We start from the raw sequence: 21,295 nt of genomic DNA, 5'->3' as shown, positions 1-21,295 counted from the left end.
TTTCTTCAGAAAATTCCATGTTAGCTCTACTTCACACAGAATCACAGAATGTTAAGGATTGGAAGGCACCTTGAAAGATCATCTAGTCCAATCCCCCTGCCGGAGCACTTCTGAGACTGCAGGAGAAACTTGGGTCATCAAAAAGAACATAAACAGTTTTCTGACATTTTTTTGGCCTGCATTGGACACTGATTCCAAGGGCCCTAGGATAGGCAGTTGCCACAGAAAGCTAGGTACTTATTTTCTGGATGGCAAAATCCTTGTTATGCTGCATCTGCTAGAAAATGAGGAAAAAAGTTAAAGAATTCATAATGTAATATAACTGTTTTTATTTTACACACTCTGAAGGTAGGTGGCATCTAAAAGCTTCCCAGATTTCCATTTTCCGAGGCATAGTTGGTATTTCTAGTGGGCTAGTTAGCTCTACCAAAAGCTACACGTATTATAGAAATTTAGGATTCTATCATTGAGTACAGTACCTTCAACACAGGTTCAGCTGCAGTTGCTGATGTTGTTCATTTTTGGTGAATTTAACAGCCCAGATTTTCTCAAACAGAATTGTCAAGACTAAACCTCCAAAACAACTAATTCCACTTTTTCATAGATAGCACTGTAATTTTACGTGCTTGGTTCATCATTTGCACAGAAAGCTGTCCTAACAACACAAAAAAATGAAACATGAAGTATATGACATATAGTATATATGTTTCAACACAAATTTGAAAGCCTTACCTAAAAACCTGCAACAGCACTGACCTTTTCTGCATTTTTTTTAAAATACATTGTTCTCCATAACCAAGTGAGGAAGTTAGTTCTGTGTTTTATCACTCCCTCTGTTATAATGAGGAAAAAAAATAACAAACCTTAACTCATGAACAGAGTCCTCTTGCTTCCAGAACCAGAGATTGTTTTTGGAGTGCGGAGCTAAATGACAAAATAATATCTGCCACATTTGTATACAGCAGAACAAGGCAGTATTGTAACATCAGCTCACAATCAGCTCAGAATCAGCTCACAAATGGGGTTGATGAACCTGGCACACAACTGAGTTCTTAATATGAAGAGGGATTCCTTTTTCTGTAATTATATGTTGCAATGGAATACTTATGATTACGTAAGTTTGTGCTTGTTATTGTTACTACTATTCTTCTTGATATTATTCTTGCATCTACAGCACATGTAATTCGGTTTCTCTTCCATGCAAATCCACTTGTAGAGAATGAAAATTGAAGGGACTAGAGTCCCTGTTCAGAATTCTTCAAAACTCCAGTCCAAGGCTTCTGACCAGCATATAGCTGGAAAGTGTTCACATGCTGCTCTTATGCTATGACAGTGTCATAAAAAAGGGTAGCAGGTCTGTGCTAATATCAGAATTGAGGAATAATTTAAATCCCAGCTGTGGGAGGAACCAAGTCAGCAAGCCAGCATCACCAGTTAGCACAGCACCACCAGCACACATAGCCCCAGGACACGCATAAGGCACTAAGCCCAGGGTACCATAATTTCATTTCTGTATCGTATAACTATCTATCCTATGGGGTCAACCAGAATCAGACTCCCCTGTGTAAAGGAATACATATGAAACGGTCAAAAAAATTGTCAAGAAACTTTCCTCAGGCCTCAAACTAATGAGAGTTCAGCTCTTGGTTATCACAATTCCAATCCCCGCCCCAAAAAATAACATTCGCTGTTTGCCTTTGCTAGTGCAAGAAGACCTGTGAGAAGCAGAACTGCTTCTTACAGTTTCAGCTCAGGCTGGTGCTGTTGCCTTTCATTCCATCAGGTAAAAAAACCTCTATGAGACATGCCTGTGTGTATTGGTCAGGTAACTCTATTTAAAGCTGACTTCTCTCTACTGAATCAGAGCAAACTTGTTTGCAGACAATTATCATATAACTTAGCTTTATATGAGCCCAGCTCATTAAGAAGGGAAGCTTTTAGGGAAATGAATTAGTAGAATTCTACTGATGAAGGTCCCTGCTCATTAAAAAACTGTTTATTCTTTGATGTGTACAATTCAGTTTTCTGCAAGAAGTAGTGAAGAAATTCAGGTAAAATTTGGTAGAAACAACTACAGATAACACACATAGGCATACAGAAATCTCTTATGGTAATCCTTCAAAACACTAATGACATATGCTCTAACATTATTGTCAAACAGAGAAACAGCAATATGCTGTGCTCTGAGGCAATGTCAAAGATGCCTGAACTTGATGTTGCTCCTCTGCTAACATGACACAAAACTGTTATTAAATTATCACTTTACAATGATTCATACCTTCTTCCCATTGCACTGATTTTGCCCAGTCCTGCAGTGAAAAAGCAGTCTTTCTAAACCACCAATCTATGTCATTAAGAAGCAATTTTCCTTCAAGCATTGTGTTGCCCGAGAAAGAAACTCCACCTTAATTAAACAATGTTATTTTTCCCCATTAGGTCTCCTTTCTAACTTACAAATATTCTCACTGCTCTACAAGCACAGGGGGAGGCAGTTGATGTGCGAGGTATGTGCATGAGTGTATGTGTGTGGAAGAGGTGGAGGCTGCTGTCAGAATGGAGGTGGGGAAATAAAATTAGCAAGGGTAACTCTGAGTGAGGGCTTTTATGTGAAAGAAGTGCCTCCTGCACAACCAAAGAGGTTTATGTTAGCTAGAAAGGAAAATGGTGTCAGGCATATTACTGCAAATAGATGTGCTACTTTTGGTCAGCATAAAGGAAGTAAGGACTGGAAAATTATGAATCCAGTGTTAATTTACTGCCACATTTGAGGGTCAGATGTTTTGCGACAGCTTTGGCTTTTTGCGTTAGCAACATTATCATTACTTCTTTTTTTTTTTTTTTTTTTTTTTATATCACACTGTATGTATTTTGAGCACAGGAATGGGATATGCTGGTTCATTAGCAGAACCCAAAGCCTACATCAACTGGTGACACCTCCTAAAAGATGTGTATTATCCATCCAAACTCAATGAAGACGTTTAATACATACAAGTTCGCAGGTAGATCCTTGCCCTGAATCTTTGTAGCTCTGACAAAAAGACCTGCCTGTTTGCTTTTTGAATTTCAACATGGACAAGCCAGGGCAGACTTTCGTTTTATTTGATTCCACTCATGCTTATGTTGGGACCCATAGAAACACCCTTTTGCTGTTTGCCTCATTCCTAATGACATCATTAGTTAGGCAGCTTTTATTTTTCATGCATTCATATGACTCCTTCACTTTGTTGCCCATCCTCCTTTCATGCAGTCTGTCCTGCTGATACATCCACATGCTTCACACCCACAGCTCGCTTCTTTTAGTTCTGCTCTGTCATTTGCGGGTCTCTCTGGAGGAACTGCTAGTTGTTTGTTTTTTTTTTTTCCTCTGCTCAGGTGTCATCTGTGTCTTCCCAAATTAAAAAAAAAAAAAAAGAAGAAGAAAAAAAAAATATATATATTTTTTTTTCTTCCTCCTCCCCCCTCACACACACACGTTGTTTCCCTTTCCTGCTTTAAATGCAGGAGTTTTACAAGCTCTCTGCTCCTCCAACCTCTGCTGTCCTGTTGATGCCCTCCTGATCTCTCACTCTGTGAATCTCAGCTTCACAGGATCATCCTGCCTCTAAATGTGCCATTGTCCTCTCCTTACTCCTGACCAATGCCTCAGTCTAGACTGAGACCATCTGGAATGCTACTGCAGAGATGATTTTCCACAGCTTACTTTATCCCTCCATTTCTTCGCTTTAGTTTCTTCCAGTGAAATTCAAATACTCCTTTCAACTGCCAGGCTATCTGTGGCTTGTCCCACTTGGCTTGTCCTTTCCTGCCAGTATGAGGTTGCACCACTGATGAACCGCCAGCTCATTGTAAGCCACTCAATAAATATCAAACTTTTTCACACTTTCCTCTTTTGCTGCCTTTTAGAAGAAATTTCTACCAGATAATGCAAAATTTACTTGTTATTTTTGTTCATATCCTTTTTTAGGGCTTTTCTGTCACACCTACAAAGAAGCTGACAATGGTCAAACAGGAGGTGCACGGAAATTGCAAACTAGTATTCCCTTTCAATTTTCCTGCCTTTCCCCTCTTTTCTGTCTGTATGGGTTGGTTGGCTTGTTTTGTACTTTGAAGGTAAGTTCTTTTGAACAGGCAGGAAATTCTGCTTTGCTTTGCAATCATACTGTCCTCAGCACTGTTGGGGGCTTTTAAGTTAACAACTGTTAGAAACTTATTGGAACATGTGGGTCTAAAGCACAAATAGACAGTCCGGTTAAGAAATTCTTATGAGAGCACCTGATTACTCACTACTCACATCTCCCCACAGGGCATGAGACTATTTAATGTCACCTGTGCTACGCTAATATTAAGGATTTTGAGAGTACCCTATTCTAAGTATTATTAATCCTTGAGAGAAGCAGGGAGCATCACTGCTATTCTACTGTTCTAAGTGCTTAAATATATACACGGACCACCTTTCTTCAATATTTGATTACCTTGCAATCGAATTATCCTGGCAATATCTTTCTGAAATATTTAAGAACCATTGTTTGTATAGTACGGACAATAATTGTCATGAATTAAGCACCCTGAGGAAGGTCATACTCTAAGTCTGCAACACAGCAGAGATTTTGAAGCTGGTGTTGTAACTGCATAGCTGTATTATTGCATCTTAATAACACAGTAATGCTTCATGATGTTTTAAATCAATATGACAGCATCAGAGATTCAAAGGTATTACGCATGACACAGACTTTGCAGAACCTCAAATAGTATACATTTACTGTAACTAGTATGGATGGACAATTACATATTACAAACTTTAAAGCATGAAATAATAATTTTAATGATTGCATGAACCATATACTCAAGTATAACTACAGGAAGGAACAAACAGGAATTAAGACTAATGTACAGCATATAAAAGTCAGTGGAAAGGATCACTATGAAAATGGTCAATACTTTTGTGTAACAGTTTACTTATAGTTTTATTTATTTGGCATGTAAGTTACCATCAATAATGTAGATACAGTACATAAGAAATGCTTTTTCCCTGCTCGTTTTACTGGAATAATATTACACAGTTCATCTTTTCGAAGGCTATATAACTAAAACCCAAATTGGCTAAGGTGATGCCTTCACATTAGTCTTATTCCCATAACTCAGGCACTTAGTTCCACTAAAATCAATAGACTTGTGTGTAAGTGAGGAGTAAAAGACAAGCATAATAAATACTTTTAATCCTGTGTTGTCAAATAGATATGTAATTCTGTCACACTTATCTCCAAGGCTGATCTCTTATTTGCATGTTTTCAGAGTTTTGATCTACAAATGGATTTTAATGTGTCTACTTTTGCAAGAACAGCCTTGTGGGAGTGGGGGCAGGTCATGCATAATCAAAGAATAAAACACAGGCAGAAGGAAGATGCAGAGAATCAAAGCTTCATTTCTGTATGAAATGCAATTACTATTATTATAATTTCCTTGTATCAAAAAGGCCTTACTGTACTGGGTCCCATCCACATTTAGAGGCTTTTTGAGACATCTGAGAGATCACTATCTGTGCAAATGGTGCAGTGTCTTATAAACCAAACACGAAAAATTTAGGCCTGCTTCCCTCGCTGCAGCACTTGGGAAGAGGCACAGAGAGATGAAATAACTTTCCCAAGGACATTGTGGCAGACCTAGACACATAACCCACTGACCTGAACAACAGCTCAGGACCTGAACTAAAAAGATTTCACCTTCTGATATAAGACAAGAGTTCAATAAAAAGTGCCAATCGAGAAAATTGTACATAGGATCTGTAGCTAGAATTAGACATTGATGGGTGTAGGTGGCTGTGAAACTGCTAGCGGGTGACCCTTTTTCAGCTGTGTGACTAAAAAGCTGGGATGCATATACTATTTATACACAAAGACCACCTTAAGCACTGACATGACATGCCAGGGTTAACAGAGGAATATTCCCTTCACTGTGTCTACCCATGTTACTGCCTTTCCCATGGTGAAGCGGTAGCTATATCTCCTAACTTTCAGGGGTGGGAACTTTCATTCAGCCTTCACTCTGTAAATACAGTACAGAATGCAAGTCAAATTTCACAAACCAGTAGCAAATCAAATCTCCATTAGAACCACTGACCTCATTCCTTACCTGGAACAATTCTCTCCAGAGATCAGTAATTTAAGTATATCTATCCTTCATAACCCAGGAGTCCTGAAAATGAAATAGCTTCTCTGATGTAAGCAGCAAGAATCAATAACCATTAAGCACATAAGGACATGTTAATGTATGAATCTTATGGGTATCCAAGTCATACCATCACCAGATAGTTCATTTTGGTAAGATAGGCATGAAGAACAGGGAGAATTGTGGTTGTTGCAGAGCACATTGGATGGTCCAGGTGGTCAAGATGCTGTAGCTCTGTAAATGGGACTTCCCTGAGTGAGGAGAGTGGAATGGAGAATTTGGCCCAGTATGTGAGCATAGGTTGCATTGAGGATTAGCTTTATACAAAACAAATGAATTAGCTGTTGCTGAAATGATGTATTTAATTATGTATTTAATGCACAGCATTAAATGAATTATTGTTGCTGTCAAAGTGCAATGAAGCTAAGATCTCACCTTTACAGGTTCAGCTATGATATTTGCCAAGAATCGGGGAGGGCAGGAAAGGAGGGAATTGTTCCATAGAAATACCTTCCCCACGTGTTTTCCCAGACCCCAGGGTTTCACACAAAGCAGAACAAATCACACACTGTTCAGTTCCATACAGCTGTGTGCTGCAGGTGGTGCCCTAAAAATATGTTTGTTTATTTTGCAGCACTGCAGGCTCCAAAGCTGCTCTTAAGAATGAAATAGATTCCCTTCCCCTGCTTTCTCCCTTCTTCACTCTAAATCCCTCTCTCTTTTTAACTTTCTGGAAGAAGATGGTAAGACATAAAGTGGTAGCAATGTGGCTCATTCCCAAAAGCACCAAATGGGAGTTATTAGTATGGAGCACTGAGTAAAACTGAGAAGCATGGTGTGTGACACTAAGATTTTGATGAGTACCACTTCAGAGAGGCAACTACTACAATAGCTGAGTGAAAAATCAGTGGAAGCTTTTCACGATAGATTTCCATAAACATGAAAAAAAAGATCAGTGGCTGAGGAAGAAGTAATGCGCTGACATAGGAATGGCTAAAAGACTGACATAAAAGTGCATTATATGGTATTTTTTTTAATATCTGTGATGCAAGGATTGATTTACTGACAGGTTCTAAACAGTCTGTAGTCTTCTACCACCGTCATCCAATGCACTAAGTGCTCGTGTCATGGGACACAGGAGCTGCTGTGGTTGCTTTGCAGCCCCTATTATCACTGTAGGTTATTCCAGCCCTGCTTTGCATACATAAAAGCTAAATACCCAAATTGAGATAATTCTAGTTTTGTCAGAGCATTTTCTTATACTCATTAGTTCTCAATTTTTCCCCATTTTGAAGACTTTCTAAACCATAAGCATTCAACTCGTCAAAGCAGAGAGACCAGTAAAATGAACTTTCTGTTACTTCTTCAGTGTGAGCTAAACTAGCAACTTTGCTCAGTTGTTTGTTTACCCTGAGCAAAATCCACTCCTCAGGACTAGCTGGTGAAATATCTGTGCGTCACGACGTCTGTCTCTCCTTAGTCTCTAAGGCTGGTATTATGTAATAAACACCATACCACTCTGCATACTGTGCACTCTTCTGATCTTTGGGATCATTTAACCTTCCATTTGCTTTAAATATAACTTCATTTAAGTAGCAGGAAAAGTGAAAATTCTCCAAAATTTCACGCTTAAAAACCAAAAATCTGTGTTGACTTGCACAAAATTAGCAGCAGCATTTGTATAGTTCACAATTTGGTGCTGTTTGTTTCCAGTATGTGTTTTGGAGACTATGAGAATTCTGCACCTCCCTAGCAGATTTTTTTGTCTGCAGTCCTTGTTTTATTCCACAGCCCACCCTAAGACTTTCTTTCGAGAAAGTATTAACCATGGGGTGGTTTATAGCTTTTATCTTAGCCGTCATATTATTTCCTCTAAGTAATCCACAGCAATTACCACATCTATGTGAAGCCTAACGTGTAGCTGGATTCTTTGTGAGTTTACTGGCAAGCTGTACAAGGAACACTCAGTACAATGCTTTCAAAGGCCGATATAAGTAGTTCTCGGTGAAGCTGAATGTCCTTGTAACTTTTTATTAGTATGCAATAGGAAGCATACTTAAAATTTGCTGCAGTGCCACCAGTCCATGAAAAAGCCAAACATCAACATTAACTTGATCATTGTCACAAACATACAGAAATACAAATAGAAAGCAAGTAACCGATTTGTTGGTTGCAATTTATGGTTTTAAAGTGCATGATCTATGTAATTGACCATAAAATAAAATTGAAAAGAAAGATTAATTTCTTTCTACAAACTGGAGACCAATCTGATCTCAGGCTTGGGTTTGTTGAAAGCTAATTTGCTCAAGACTAAGCAATATTTGCTTTTCTGACTTTGTGTTATATGTCACTGAGCAGTACCAGATAATTCCTCTGTTTCTCACCACATTTAACATGACAATGAATTTATGCTATCCTTTCTATTAGAAAAGGAACCCCATGCCCTCAACTGGGAAGGTGAAAATGATGTAAACAGTAAAGAAGCAAGCACCAGGTCTGGAAAATTGACCCATGCATATACTGTGTAGCTCTTTACCTATGATAATCACACTTACAGTAACATGAATGGAAATCTAAACACAGCTGTGGTTGGCTACAGCTAATGAATTACCGATGATTTGTTATCCTGAACCATTTCCCTGGCATGCAAAGAATGACCTTACCTAGAAACACAGCTCTGTTTAGGCACAGACACAAAAAGCCTTGTTACATCAGGAACACAGTTGAGCTTGAATTATGTATTCCTTGAGTTTCTTGTTCATCATTCATTACACACACAAAAAACACAGAAAAATAAGCCTGGATATCTTATTTGGAGGACTTCAGGGTAGGAAGGCTCTACAGAGGGATCTGGACTGGTTGCATCATTGGGCTGGGCCCAGTTGTATGAGGTTCAACAAGGACAAGTGTCGGGTCCTGCACTTGGGTCGCAACAACCCCATGCAATTCTTGGAGAAGAGTGCCTGGAAAGCTGCCTGATGGAAAAGGATCTGGTAGTCAACAGCTGGCTAAACATGAGCCAGCAGTGTGTCCGGGTGGCCAAAAAGGCCAACAGCATCCTGGCTTGTATCAGGAGCAGTGTGGCCAGCAGGTGTAGGGAAGTTATCATTCCACTGTACTCGGCACTGGTGAGCCTACACCTTGAACACTCTGTTCAGTTTTGGGCCCCTCACTATAGGAAAGGCATTGAGGTGCTGGAGAGAGTGCAGAGGAAGGTGACAATGCTGGTGAAGGGTTTGGAGCAGAAATCTAATCAGGAGCAGCTGAGGGAACTGGGGCTGTTTAGCCTGGAGATAAGAAGGCTGACAGGAGACCTTATTGCTGTCTACAACTACCTGAAAGGAGGTTGTAGCATGGAGGATGTTGGTCTTTTCTCCCAAATAGCGATAGGATGAAAGGAAATGGTCTTGAGTTAGACCAGGGGAAGTTTAGGTTGGATATTAGGAAAAAGTTCTTCACTGAAGGGGTTATCAAGCACTGGAACAGGCTGCCCAGGGAACTGGTTGAGTCACTATCCCTGGAGATATTTAAAAGATGTATAGACGTGACACTTAGGGACATGGCTTAGTGGTGGACTTGGCAGTGTTAGGTTTACAGTTGGACTCTATGACCTTAAGGGTCTTTTCCAACTTAAATGATTCCATGATTCTATGAGTTAAGCTTGCATGATAATAATTTCCATGATTCTATGAGTTAAGCTTGCATGATAATAATTGTTCGTGAATAAAATTGTAAAGCCATTTTAATCTTATTTACTTGTTCATGCTCATTGTGTTGCACTTTTCTCTTTGTTTCTTTTGCACCAGCTATAGCTTGTCAAAATTACAGGTATGAACAATTTGGAGAAAGGGCTGCTTTTGTCCTCCAGACCTATCTACCGCCTTGCTACCTACTTGGTCAGGGTCCCTTTGCTCTGCTACAACACAGTGAGCTGAGAAGCACAAAGAAAACTTGGGATGGCTCCCCTTAAGGGAGGCAGCTGGGCTTTCGGGTGAATCAGCCACCAACCTTTAACACACAGAGCTCACACAGAGATCTATTGACAGAAAAATATACGGAACCAAACTCACCTGGTATTTGGTCATTTACAGTAAAGCTGGGGAATAGGCAGATGGAAAAGCTGCTCACTTTTTGGGTAGCTGAGGTCCACATTACAAATTATTGACTGTCTTACTGCCTTACATCAACTTCTGTATATGGCTAACCAGAGTTGCTCTCTCTTTTGCTGGTATAGTTCCTCTTTGGACAAAACAGTGGAATCTCCTGACCAAAAAATTTATATAGAGGGAGTAATTCACCCAGGCACTGGTCCAAATTTAGGTATAAAGTAACAGTTTTATGTGCAGTCATATGTATCTTCACCTGGGCATAAACATGTTTATATCACTAGAGCAAACATTAAAATGCAGATTTCCATTCAATGTAATTAATTCAGTGTTTATGTCATCTTTTCACCTAGGTCAGAGATGACATAGGGCTAACTTATTTGTACAGGTAAATATGGCTGAAAAACTTATCAATCTCCCCCCAAACAAACTGTTTTATTTCCTCATAAATTTTATGCAGTGTAACAGTGGATATTCTCCTCGTAGAAGGATTTAAGATTTCTGGGTTTGATTTTCATATAACAAGTACAGCATTGTGTTGTTCTGAGAAGAAACTTTCCCATTCACCCCAAGTGCATATTGACCAATATGACTAAAAAAAAAATTGACCAATTTTGAGCCTGTGAACTGATCAGCACATCTATTTTTACTATTTTAAGTTTCTCCTTCATTTTGGCTTTCCTTTTATACTTAATTTAGCTTTCACAGCAATGGCTGTAACTTCTTATTATGTCACAGCTTATATCCTATAGTGTAATTTTAATGTAACCTGCTATAAATTATTTGTGGCAGGGTCAACAGGCAAAATGGCAGTCAGGAAAACAGAGTGTGTCACGTCAGCAGTTCTCACAGCAATAAACAAGTATGTTGGAGCTCTTTGTGTACAGATGTCTTGAACCAGGTGCAAGGCAACCGAGTTTCATTACAAAACCAACACTTAGAGCCAGGGTTTGTAAATGAATGGCACAATACTCCACTATTCTGCTAATGACTTTCTGGAAGAAGAAATCTAGAAAAGGTGGTGGAAATTATATAATCTGTGAACACTTACTGCAAGGAAGATCTGAAGAGAACTGTGAGCCACTTCTATGTACTGATATTCAAGAAGACACCCCGAGACAGTGATATAGCGATGATCCTCTGGTGCCCAGTCTGGGGCTGGGGTTACTGAGGTCACGGTGCAGCCTGGCCCATTCTCCATCCACCAAGAACGATGCATTGAGATATTAAAGGTCAGAATGAGATCTGTTTCCTGCAAAAGAACAAGTGATGAATTAATGTGCAGGGATGGTACTCTGGCATCAAATGCCTCAGGAAGAGATTTCACAGAACGCATAAAGAAGCAAAGAGCAGTGATAAAACCGCACTGTCACATAGAAGTTAGTCGAGCTTGCCTGCAGCAAGTGCAAGTAGCAGTACCTTGGCAGGGAGAATAACCCTGCAAGCCATGATCTGTTCCTAGACATTATGGTAACCTAGATTATAGCAGTAATTTCTGTTACATTGCCCATTTTCCTGTGCAAACCACAAGTACTAGCGCATGTGCACATTTACACAGCAATGCTCATCCACTCATTTCCTAGAAATATGACCCATATTTTGGTGGTCTGATGTACCAAACTCTACAAGAGTCCATTGGAACCAAAATTTCATAGACTTTAATATGAGTGGGTCACCTGCAAGGAGTTTTGTCTCATGGACCCTGTGAAGCAGACCTGCGGTAGTTCTGCTAAAATATTGGAGAAGATTTAAAACAAAGGTTTTTTTGACGTTTTAATTACAAGTATTGCCTCTTTGTAACACCTCCTTCAGATTTCTAACTTCCTAGGAGTCTGTAAGGAAACAGCTAGTGAGTGTTCCTCATCTAAAGATTGCTTAGCTTGTTAAAAAGGAGGGGCATAGAGGCCTGCAACCTTTAACTCCCTTGCAGCTAGTGCCATGGAGTAACTAGTCAGCCGTGCTTTCCATTAAGATTGCATTTATAAATAGTTTATAAAGGATTAATAAATGATTAATATACATCATAAACAACACTACAGATATGACTTTCATAAATTATACTTGGTTGCACATTACCTGAGGGTGTTATACATAGTCATAACAAAACTATGGACTTTGTGGATTCTGTAAGAGCCTACAGTGTTTACCAACCCTTTATAAATTATTTATAAGTGCAACCTCATTGTAAAGTGTGACTATCTAGTCTGTGTGCACATGTGCTCGGTCATGCAAAGAAAATTGCTTTTAAATAATGTCTTTGTGGAGCCAAACTCTCCCCACACCTAACCTACATTTTTTTCAGCCTGTTGATGACATTAATAATTAAGATTCTCATAAAGATTTAAAAATGTAACTATTTAATTAGGTTTACTGTTCCAAAAGGAATAAATAGAATGTCGTTCTGCAGCAGATATGTTGCATCCACATTTCTCTCCTTTCAAAAACTGCTATTTTTTTCAGTCCCACTTATTTTCCCTTTTATGCCCTAGCTCATGCAAAGGTAACTCCATCCAGAGAGGTTTTGGATAATGTCATGACTGACATGTCAGTCGATCCGTGATTACACCTGACACTGTAGTGTAGCTGAATGCTTTTTCTTTAAGTTGTAGTTCCTGTCCAAAAGTTCAGAGCTTTTGTACACCAAAAAAAAAAAAATCAGTGATTACCCTGTATAACCATACTTAACTATCAGATGGCAGGAAAGACTGTAAATATTTTTGTGATGGATAAATACTCTACATTCTGACAACAGCCCAATCCAGCAACTAATAAGCTGTATAAGTAAATGTATGATGCTTTGCATGAATTTAGTCATGCGACTAACATCAAGCATTTAAAAGTGATAAAATCAACAGTGAACATTTGTATAAACAATACAAATTTTGCAACAGATACATTTATCTACGGCTATAAGTCTTCACCCCCAACAAACCTCTTATTTCTCTGGAACTCTCCCTACCAAAGCTGCTACTCCAGTATCTGTCAGATGTTTCTTGGAAATGGGCATTTTAACCTTACATCCAAGACAGAAGACTATTTTTCTTTCTGGAGTCAAAGCTGTTGCAGCCCCTCAGCAGCACACTGGCCTTCTCATCTGGGGTAAGAAGTTGAAGAATGGGTATATTTGGAGTAACTTTGCTTAGAGTAATAGATTTATTCCTGGATGACTAAAATTGGAATCCATCATGTTATGGTCAGAAGAACTTTAAGCCATTTTAATTACCATGGAAAATTCTTTACTTTTAGTCTCCCATAAGAGATGCAGCATGAACAAACAAGACTCATTGTCTGGCTCTATTTTATCATTTGCAATACCTTCAGAAGAATTGTGATGGACTAAAAATACTTTAAGTGCAGACAAGGGATGAAAAATATAATCCTTGAAAAAGAAAGGGATAAACTGGTTTGCAGGAACTATTTGTTATGCATTTGCCAGATGAAGTTAAAATGGATCAGGAGGAACTAAACATAAAGGTCAAAACTGGGCTCTTTGGTTAGAACATCATTGCTCTAGAGACAGTTAGGTTTGCTTACAAAGGGTGCAGTAATCCCAGATTTTATAAGTTAAAAGCACAAGTAAATTTCCCACTTACACAAGAAATATAATCACAGATTAAAGTACTTATAATTACATATATATAAATAAAACTTTATACAGTCTATCTTTCTTCCATCCCTGAATTTATCCCAAAATGATTTTCTGAAATTATTTATTACATTTAGAAAACTCCCTCGCCCTCAAACCATCGTTGGGCAGCTAAATTGAATGCTGATGTTAGGACTGAGTAATCTTGTTTTTTTCAAGACCAGTCTTTTAGTGTTTACCAGTAAAAAATTACAGATCTTTATCAGATCCATACTCTATTCCTATCTCTGAATAATCAGTAAAACACTGTTTTGTTTCCTCTTCTCACACAATAGACCTGATACATGTCACAGAAGTGATATACTCCTTAATTCTTCATATTACTAAAACCAAATAAAACCGACCAAAAACCCTGACTTCAAATCTTAAAGAAGATTGTGGTTGAAAGAAAAGAAGGCTTTCAAGGAATGTAGTGCTTACGTCTTGAATCAATTAACAAACAAGGCCAATTTCAGAAAGCAAAACAATAAGTAAAGTTGAAATCCGGTTTTGGTAAGATTAGACATCATCCATAGCTCAGGTCAAACTTGGCTGGAATAAGCATGATAATCAAACCAGATTTCCACAAGCAAACACCTAACTTAAACCCTGTAAATTCCTGTCCCCCAAATGTGTAGGATAAGAATAAATGCAGAAGGAGCCTATTCACTACACAGTTCTCTTCTTGGGTATCAATTTGTATTGCTTTGAACTTGCCTATAACCTTCAAACCACGTCCCCATGTGTGCAACCACAGAAGCAGAGCAGTTCTTGTTTAGTAATGAATGTCACCCAGGTTATGAAAAAGTTTTACTTCTTAGTGAGAAAACTGTTAAAGGCTTGAATCTCCTTGTAGATCTGTGTAAGCCATTAACATTCTTCTACTGAAAATATTTAGAGCTATTTTGGGACAAATTCTACTTGTTATTTACTTTATTGACTGTTAGAATATAGTTCTAGTGGACATAGACAAAGTCTACACTAGAAGCTGGGGATTTGTTGTGCTCTCCAGCGTATTTTCCATCTGTTTTCTTTCTAACATCTGTGTCTCAAAGATTGTTCAGGGAAATGGAGACAAATGGTCTGATAAGCCTTGAAGCTATGAAACCTAACAAGAACTGTTGATACACATTGGGCATGCAGATATGGTGGTGTTAACAGTCTGTATGTCAAGGAAGATTTCATTATCCTAAATTCAACAAACAGCTGCTTCCTTCATGGACACAGAAATACATCTGTATGAGCTTTACTGATGATCATCGTGCTGCTTTTGCAAATCCTGCTGGTATTTGTAAAGCCTGTTAATGAAAATTGGTGCATTAAAGTAGATTTTGCTATTCATTAAGGAGGGGGAAAAAAAGAGGAAAATATTTAGTAGGACATCTTTGCTAACATTCTTAAGACTTGCTGGTACTTGTGGTGTTCAGGAGAAGTCCTGCTGGATTAGACAAAGGCTAGACTTTGGAGGTCTCAGTCTCAGATCTCATAGATTAGAAGCTGAGACATCTTAAAACTAAGTCTGTAATTTTATTTCAGCTTAGTTTGTAAAAAATGTTGAGCTCTGATGGTTTTGTGCCTGTGTTTGATATGGTAGATAACTTTTGCTGGCGTTAGCTGCACAGCGCATAACATTTTCTGGCTGACAACAGCTGATGACAAAACATGGCAACAGAAAGCTTTGTAAGAGTTACCAGAAATGAGTACAACTTTCTTTGCATTAAGTAGCAGCAGGAGGCCAGCAATGCTCAAAATGAAGATAGCTGTGTGTACTGTATTATTACTAGTACATATTAATAAGTACCCTATTAATGCATCTTTGTCGTAATTACAGTACATTTGTCTATCAATGAATTTTTTTAGGTGCATCTTAGAGAAGCTGATCTCAAACACAGCACCAAGTAAAAAAAAGAGGCAGCAACGAATCAGGGTGATTTTCTTTGAAAGTCCTGGAGATCTCGCAGAGTCAGGAAAATTATATTGTACTGACTTCAATGGTTGTGGTTTGCTGTGTCATGGGAAAAAAAGTATCTTCAATTTCTCTAATTAGGAATTGCTGAAATCTGTGCAAAACTGACCAGCTTCTGTACAGTTTTGTCAAATACAACCACTTGTTTCATTTTTCGAACTCCAACTAACAAGAGCAGGCTGCTTGGAGACTGAATGATCACACAAGGTTTCAGTGATAAAAGATCAGGGTCTGAAAGCATCTGTAGTTCTGGATGCCTCACATGTACAGAGGCCTCTACAGGCTTTTTCTTTTTTATTTCTTCTGTTATCTCACTTTTCCACTAAAACTAACTTGCATCAGGCAGCAAAATTTTCTCATGCAAGCAGAACTTTTCCTGTCTAAAGAAAAAATCTGCTCTCACTGAAGGGTCAAAATAAAGCTTGGCAGTTGTGTTTCTTCCTTTCCCTTTCCCTTTCCCTTTCCCTTTCCCTTTCCCTTTCCCTTTCCCTTTCCCTTTCCCTTTCCCTTTCCCTTTCCCTTTCCCTTTCCCTTTCCCTTTCCCTTTCCCTTTCCCTTTCCCTTTCCCCTTCCCCTTCCCCTTCCCCTTCCCCTTCTTTTTTAATCCACAGTTTATATAAATTATATACAATTATTGTGTAATTGTTTAGGGATCATAGATATTTAACATTCCTGATTTTTTAATCCTGTTGCATCTGAACTGATTTTTAGTCTCTCCACTTTTTCGTATTTATGTGACTATTTGCCTTTCATTTGAATGTTTTTCTTCATTAACCTAGAATCTTGGTCTTTACTTTCTTCTTAAAGAACAGTTTTGTACCAGTAAAATTCCAAATTGGGTATGGAATTTGATTTGCATGTGTGCCTTTAGTCAGGTGAGATTTAGCCAGTCTGAATCCACCCAACAGATTTACTTCTGAAGTTCATCCATGAAAACCAGCAAAAGTGGTCTGACTGTTAGCTTTTCTCAGTATTCTTTTAAAAATATTCTACATGTATCTCAAGTGGTTTCTAATGTAGTTCTGAAGATTTCAATTAATTACTTATAAAGATACCAGCATGAAAAGAAAAGATGGCTCAGGTGTCCTGATTTTCTTTTCTAAAATTAAACTGTAATATTAATTAAAATATTATAAAATAGTCCTCAAAAAGCATAGGTACTGCTATACAGGGATAAACTTCATCACTTACTATTCTGTGATATGATTCCTATCAATATTCTTATGAAATTGTTAGAACTGCAATCAGTATTATCTTAATCAAGACCTTCACGTTTTTCTAGTAATGGAATACGTACATTGACAATGCTAACTATTTTTTTTCTTCTCTGTTTCAGCTCATTAAAAAAAAAGATACCCTCTAAACTGCAGAATATTAATTTCATCAGTTAAGCAGCATCAACATTTCTCATTAACATGTCTGTTCGAAAAGTTTCTATCTACAACTTTCTTTAATTAAAGATGCCATTAAAAGAAAATATAAACTTTCACTTTGTATTGCAAGGTTAGAATATTTATTACTATTACATGAATATTTTTCATATTTTAACAGAATATTTTTAGGCTAAGAATGTTCTGGGCCACACCCTTTGAATTTTTTTTTTCTTTTTCTTCCTTTTTTTTTTTTTTTTTTTCCCCAGAACAAGAGAATTAGGCCCATCCCTGTAGCCCAATGACACTTATAACAGGAATTGAGAAGTTGCAGTCCCTGGGCTATCACACAGAAATTTTAATTTGGCTCTTGTACATATATAGTGAAAATCCTGAGCACTAGAATTTTTGTAATTTCTTGAAAAAAATACCTTCTAGAGAATTTAAGATTGTGCAATAATAAAATACACTGAAATAGGCAGCTGATCAGAGGTGCTTGCATCCCAGAGTAGGAGCTAACTCTATGGATTCTTATTTCTCACTATGGAGTAATCAGGAATATCATTCTGGAATTGAGGAAATTTCTTGAAGGAAATTGCATTAAATTTAATACCTTGTTTTGAAAAGCTTCTGTTTTGAAATATTGCCATTCCCTGAGGAAAAGAGCTTGCTTCCAAACTTTGTCAGTGTAGGTGTACAATGGGTAGTTTTCCAGTCTCAGGTGGTCTACATCATTCTATTCCTACTGATGGGCATGGGATTATCACCAGATCTTATCAAACCCAACAAAAAAAAATAGTTTCTTTCATTCCAAAAGACAAATCTAATCTCAAATTTAGATTAAACTTGAAGGTACAAAGGTGTACTTATTGTTGTACCAGAAGATGATGATCCATGGATACCTTAGAGAGTAAAGTTTCTACTTTGGGGTGGGACTGAGCAGTCTGATTTAGGGCAGGGTCCAGAGCTGGGAACAGAGTGGTGGCACATGGTCTCTTTTCCCACACCAAAGCTGTGTTCCACAAAACTAAGCTAGCAGAGAATTTGATGATTGTATTAAACTCAGTGTGGTTTTGGACCTCTTTCTAAAGTTAAGTGATTGTTCTTGAATGATTCCCAAACCCTGTTTATTTATTTTGAGATGTAAACACAAGATTTCCATGCTTTCAAAATGTATCAGTACTAGATTTTTATGAGTAAGGCATAACGCTTTTAAAGCAGTTTAAGTTCTTTCACCTCTGGGGACTAATTTATTTTTTTTCCTCTTCTTTTTAAATGGTAAAGGAGGAATGTCTCTTGTCTTGGTTTATCCAGGCAAATACACAGATCAATAATGCTTAGAGTTTGCAGACACAAATCCAAATAACCTCTTAATTCTAAATAAAAGCCTTCTAAGCACAAGGACATCTTATATTTGGATAATATCCAAAAGACTGCAGAGCTTTGAGTGAGCTGGGAACACAGTCCTCCCAGCTGCAAACAAAAAGGTCTAGGCCTTGAGTAAAGTAATAGGGTAAAATTAGTATCCTTAAAATTGTTCCCTTTTCTAGAATAAATGTTTTACTGAGTTGCCAGACCACTTCAGGAATACTTTGCTTTATCATCCCTAACCAAGACAAAATTTTAGCACAGTCCAACATTTAGTAAGGAAGGATGCAGAAGTCTATGGTGTAGAACTATAACATCAGTAGATTTATGGAGTGTGTGCAGAAAGAATTTCCAGCTGATATGGTTTGCTAGTGTCCCTTGGTGTTGGTTATTACATAGTGTTATGTGCCATAAAACAAAATGCACGAGTACAGTGTCTTTTCTTTCTTTTCTCTTTTCTTTTCTTTTCTTTTCTTTTCTTTTCTTTTCTTTTCTTTTCTTTTCTTTTCTTTTCTTTTCTTTTCTTTTCTTTTCTTTTCTTTTCTTTTCTTTTCTTTTCTTTTCTTTTCTTTTCTTTTCTTTTCTTTTCTTTTCTTTTCTTTTCTTTTTTTCTTTTCTTTTCTTTTCTTTTCTTTTCTTTTTTCTTTTCTTTTCTTTTCTTTTCTTTTCTTTTCTTTTCTTTTCTTTTCTTTTCTTTTCTTTTCTTTTCTTTTCTTTTCTTTTCTTTTCTTTTCTTTTCTTTTCTTTTCTTTTCTTTTCTTTTCTTTTCTTTTCTTTTCTTTTCTTTTCTTTCCTCTTTCCTCTTTCCTCTTTCCTCTTTCCTCTTTCCTCTTTCTTTGAACAACTCAAATAATCCATGACCTTAGGGTGGAGCTTAAGTCTACAGTGTAGGATTTTTTGTTTGTTTGTTTAAATCAGCCTCTGCTCTCAGGTCTAGAAAAATCTACCACCTGCAGCATGCGCAGGAAACAGTAAGTAGACTTGAACAGAGTTCTCAGACCACAGAAACAACGTTGTTAGAAAACATGAAATTATTGTTGTGTAGAAGGGCTTCATTAAATACCAGGCTAAAGATATATAAGTTGTACATAGTGGTCTATATTCTAAGCACTTCTAGCCAGCAGTGATTTTATACACATAAAGATTTCAGAAAAATTAAAAGAAGCCAGGAAATTACTACAAAGCATGTGAAGACATCTTACTCTGATTCAAATGTAACTTAGTTGAATATTTTCAAAAGGGTTTTGTTTACTTCTGTGAGGAGGTTGCAATGAGCTAAAACATCAATTTAAAATGCATAGCTAGTCCTAACTTGCACTCTCAGTATGAAATAAAATAGCCAGATTTAAGTGATTTTAATTCCTCTGTAGTCAATAGAAAGGACCAAGTTGAAAGAGAGGGCTAAATATTCCTGAAGGACTCTGAAAAGCTGCTTAGGGAACCTAGATGAGATGTTGAGCAGGAAGATAGCCACAGCCTGGTGGTAATGAAGCCCAGAGGCAGAAGTGAAAGTGTGAGCCATCTCCATGTAGCCCTTATGTCCTGTTAGAGAAATTTTGTGGAATAGATGTCCTGCATCGACTTTTTCAGGCTCTTTCACTCTAGCTTGTTCTACTACTGAGCAGGCTGACAGATGTCATCATCCACAGAATTAGATTCAGATCTGAAGCTGTGGAGCATTCATATAGCTTGCAAATTTGGGCCAGTATAGCAAAAGTCAGATCAGTGAAGCCACACGAATCCACACTCTGCACGATGCGCACAAAGCCTGTGTGTAGTGGTCTCTAACATAACACAGCTAAATATTCATAGCAAGGACATTTCTGACCATTAGTTTTATACATTTTACTTCTAGATGTGATGTTTACCAATTTTAAAGGATTGAACAGCTGCAATTCCATCACGTGACATAGGAAAAACTGCCACAGTTTTTGGTACTCAAACATGGCAGGAGCTCCTTTTGCCTGAGCTGTACTCACTCCATAGATTTTGAAAACCACCTTTAGCTCCTATTTGATAGGTTCTATTTATTTTTTAAATGAAAAAGACACTTGTCACAGGAACATTTTTTATGACTGTGAAAAACTTTAGCTCATAAAGAGTTCATTCATGTTCTTGCAGGTGATGATGATTATTAGAATACCTAAGGCTATGTTCAGGTTTCATAAATCCAACTCTTTTCACTTCACATGCAGTAATTAATTTAACAGTAGGTGAAATTGCTCTCTCTCTTTGTGGTGTGACATTATGTCACTCAGCATGGGTGACAGATTAGTTTTATTAAAGCTAATTTGATTATCCACTACTGTCATCTAAGTACAGAAATAAGATCTAACTTATCTGGAACACAGAGCAAATTACAGATGTTTTGCATATTGGTTGCTTCCTTCATTTGAGAATTATTTGAAGTATTTCTAAGAAACAAGATGCATAGTTCCTCCTGTTCTAGAACTGATTTTTTTTTTTTTATCCTTCTCTTCACTGTGCCTCAGAAATAAGTTTGAATAATGAGACTACTTCCAGTTTTAACTAATTTTAGCTTTCAAAATGAAAATAATGTGAACAACACTAAAAAAATGTTTCAACATTTTCAGAAGAAAATATTACGTTTTTCCAAACTCAACTTATTGGGGCATGTAGGCAGCATTTAGAAATTGGAAAAATGTTAGCACTCCCACATATCCAGTATAGGTGG

At 37.5% G+C, this 21,295-nt stretch overlaps 1 protein-coding gene across 2 annotated transcripts in view; it reads right to left on the bottom strand.

Annotated features, from left to right (window-relative positions):
• The window catches only part of NKAIN2 (sodium/potassium transporting ATPase interacting 2), a 547,535-nt gene that overhangs the window by 75,037 nt on the left and 451,203 nt on the right, over window positions 1-21,295 (bottom strand). For both annotated transcript variants that reach the window (XR_010471338.1, XM_065056828.1), the window contains exon 4: window positions 11,323-11,523. Coding sequence is in view for 1 of the 2 variants with exons in the window: in XM_065056828.1 (XP_064912900.1) it covers window positions 11,323-11,523 (201 nt within the window). In the remaining variant the exon portion in view is untranslated. The remainder of the gene's footprint in view (window positions 1-11,322; window positions 11,524-21,295) is intronic.

The sequence above is a fragment of the Columba livia genome, chromosome 3 (genome assembly GCF_036013475.1).
Source record: "Columba livia isolate bColLiv1 breed racing homer chromosome 3, bColLiv1.pat.W.v2, whole genome shotgun sequence".
NCBI lineage: Eukaryota > Metazoa > Chordata > Aves > Columbiformes > Columbidae > Columba > Columba livia.
The sequence above is the reverse complement of the archived record's forward strand: the minus strand, read 5'-3'. Positions and strand labels throughout refer to the sequence as shown.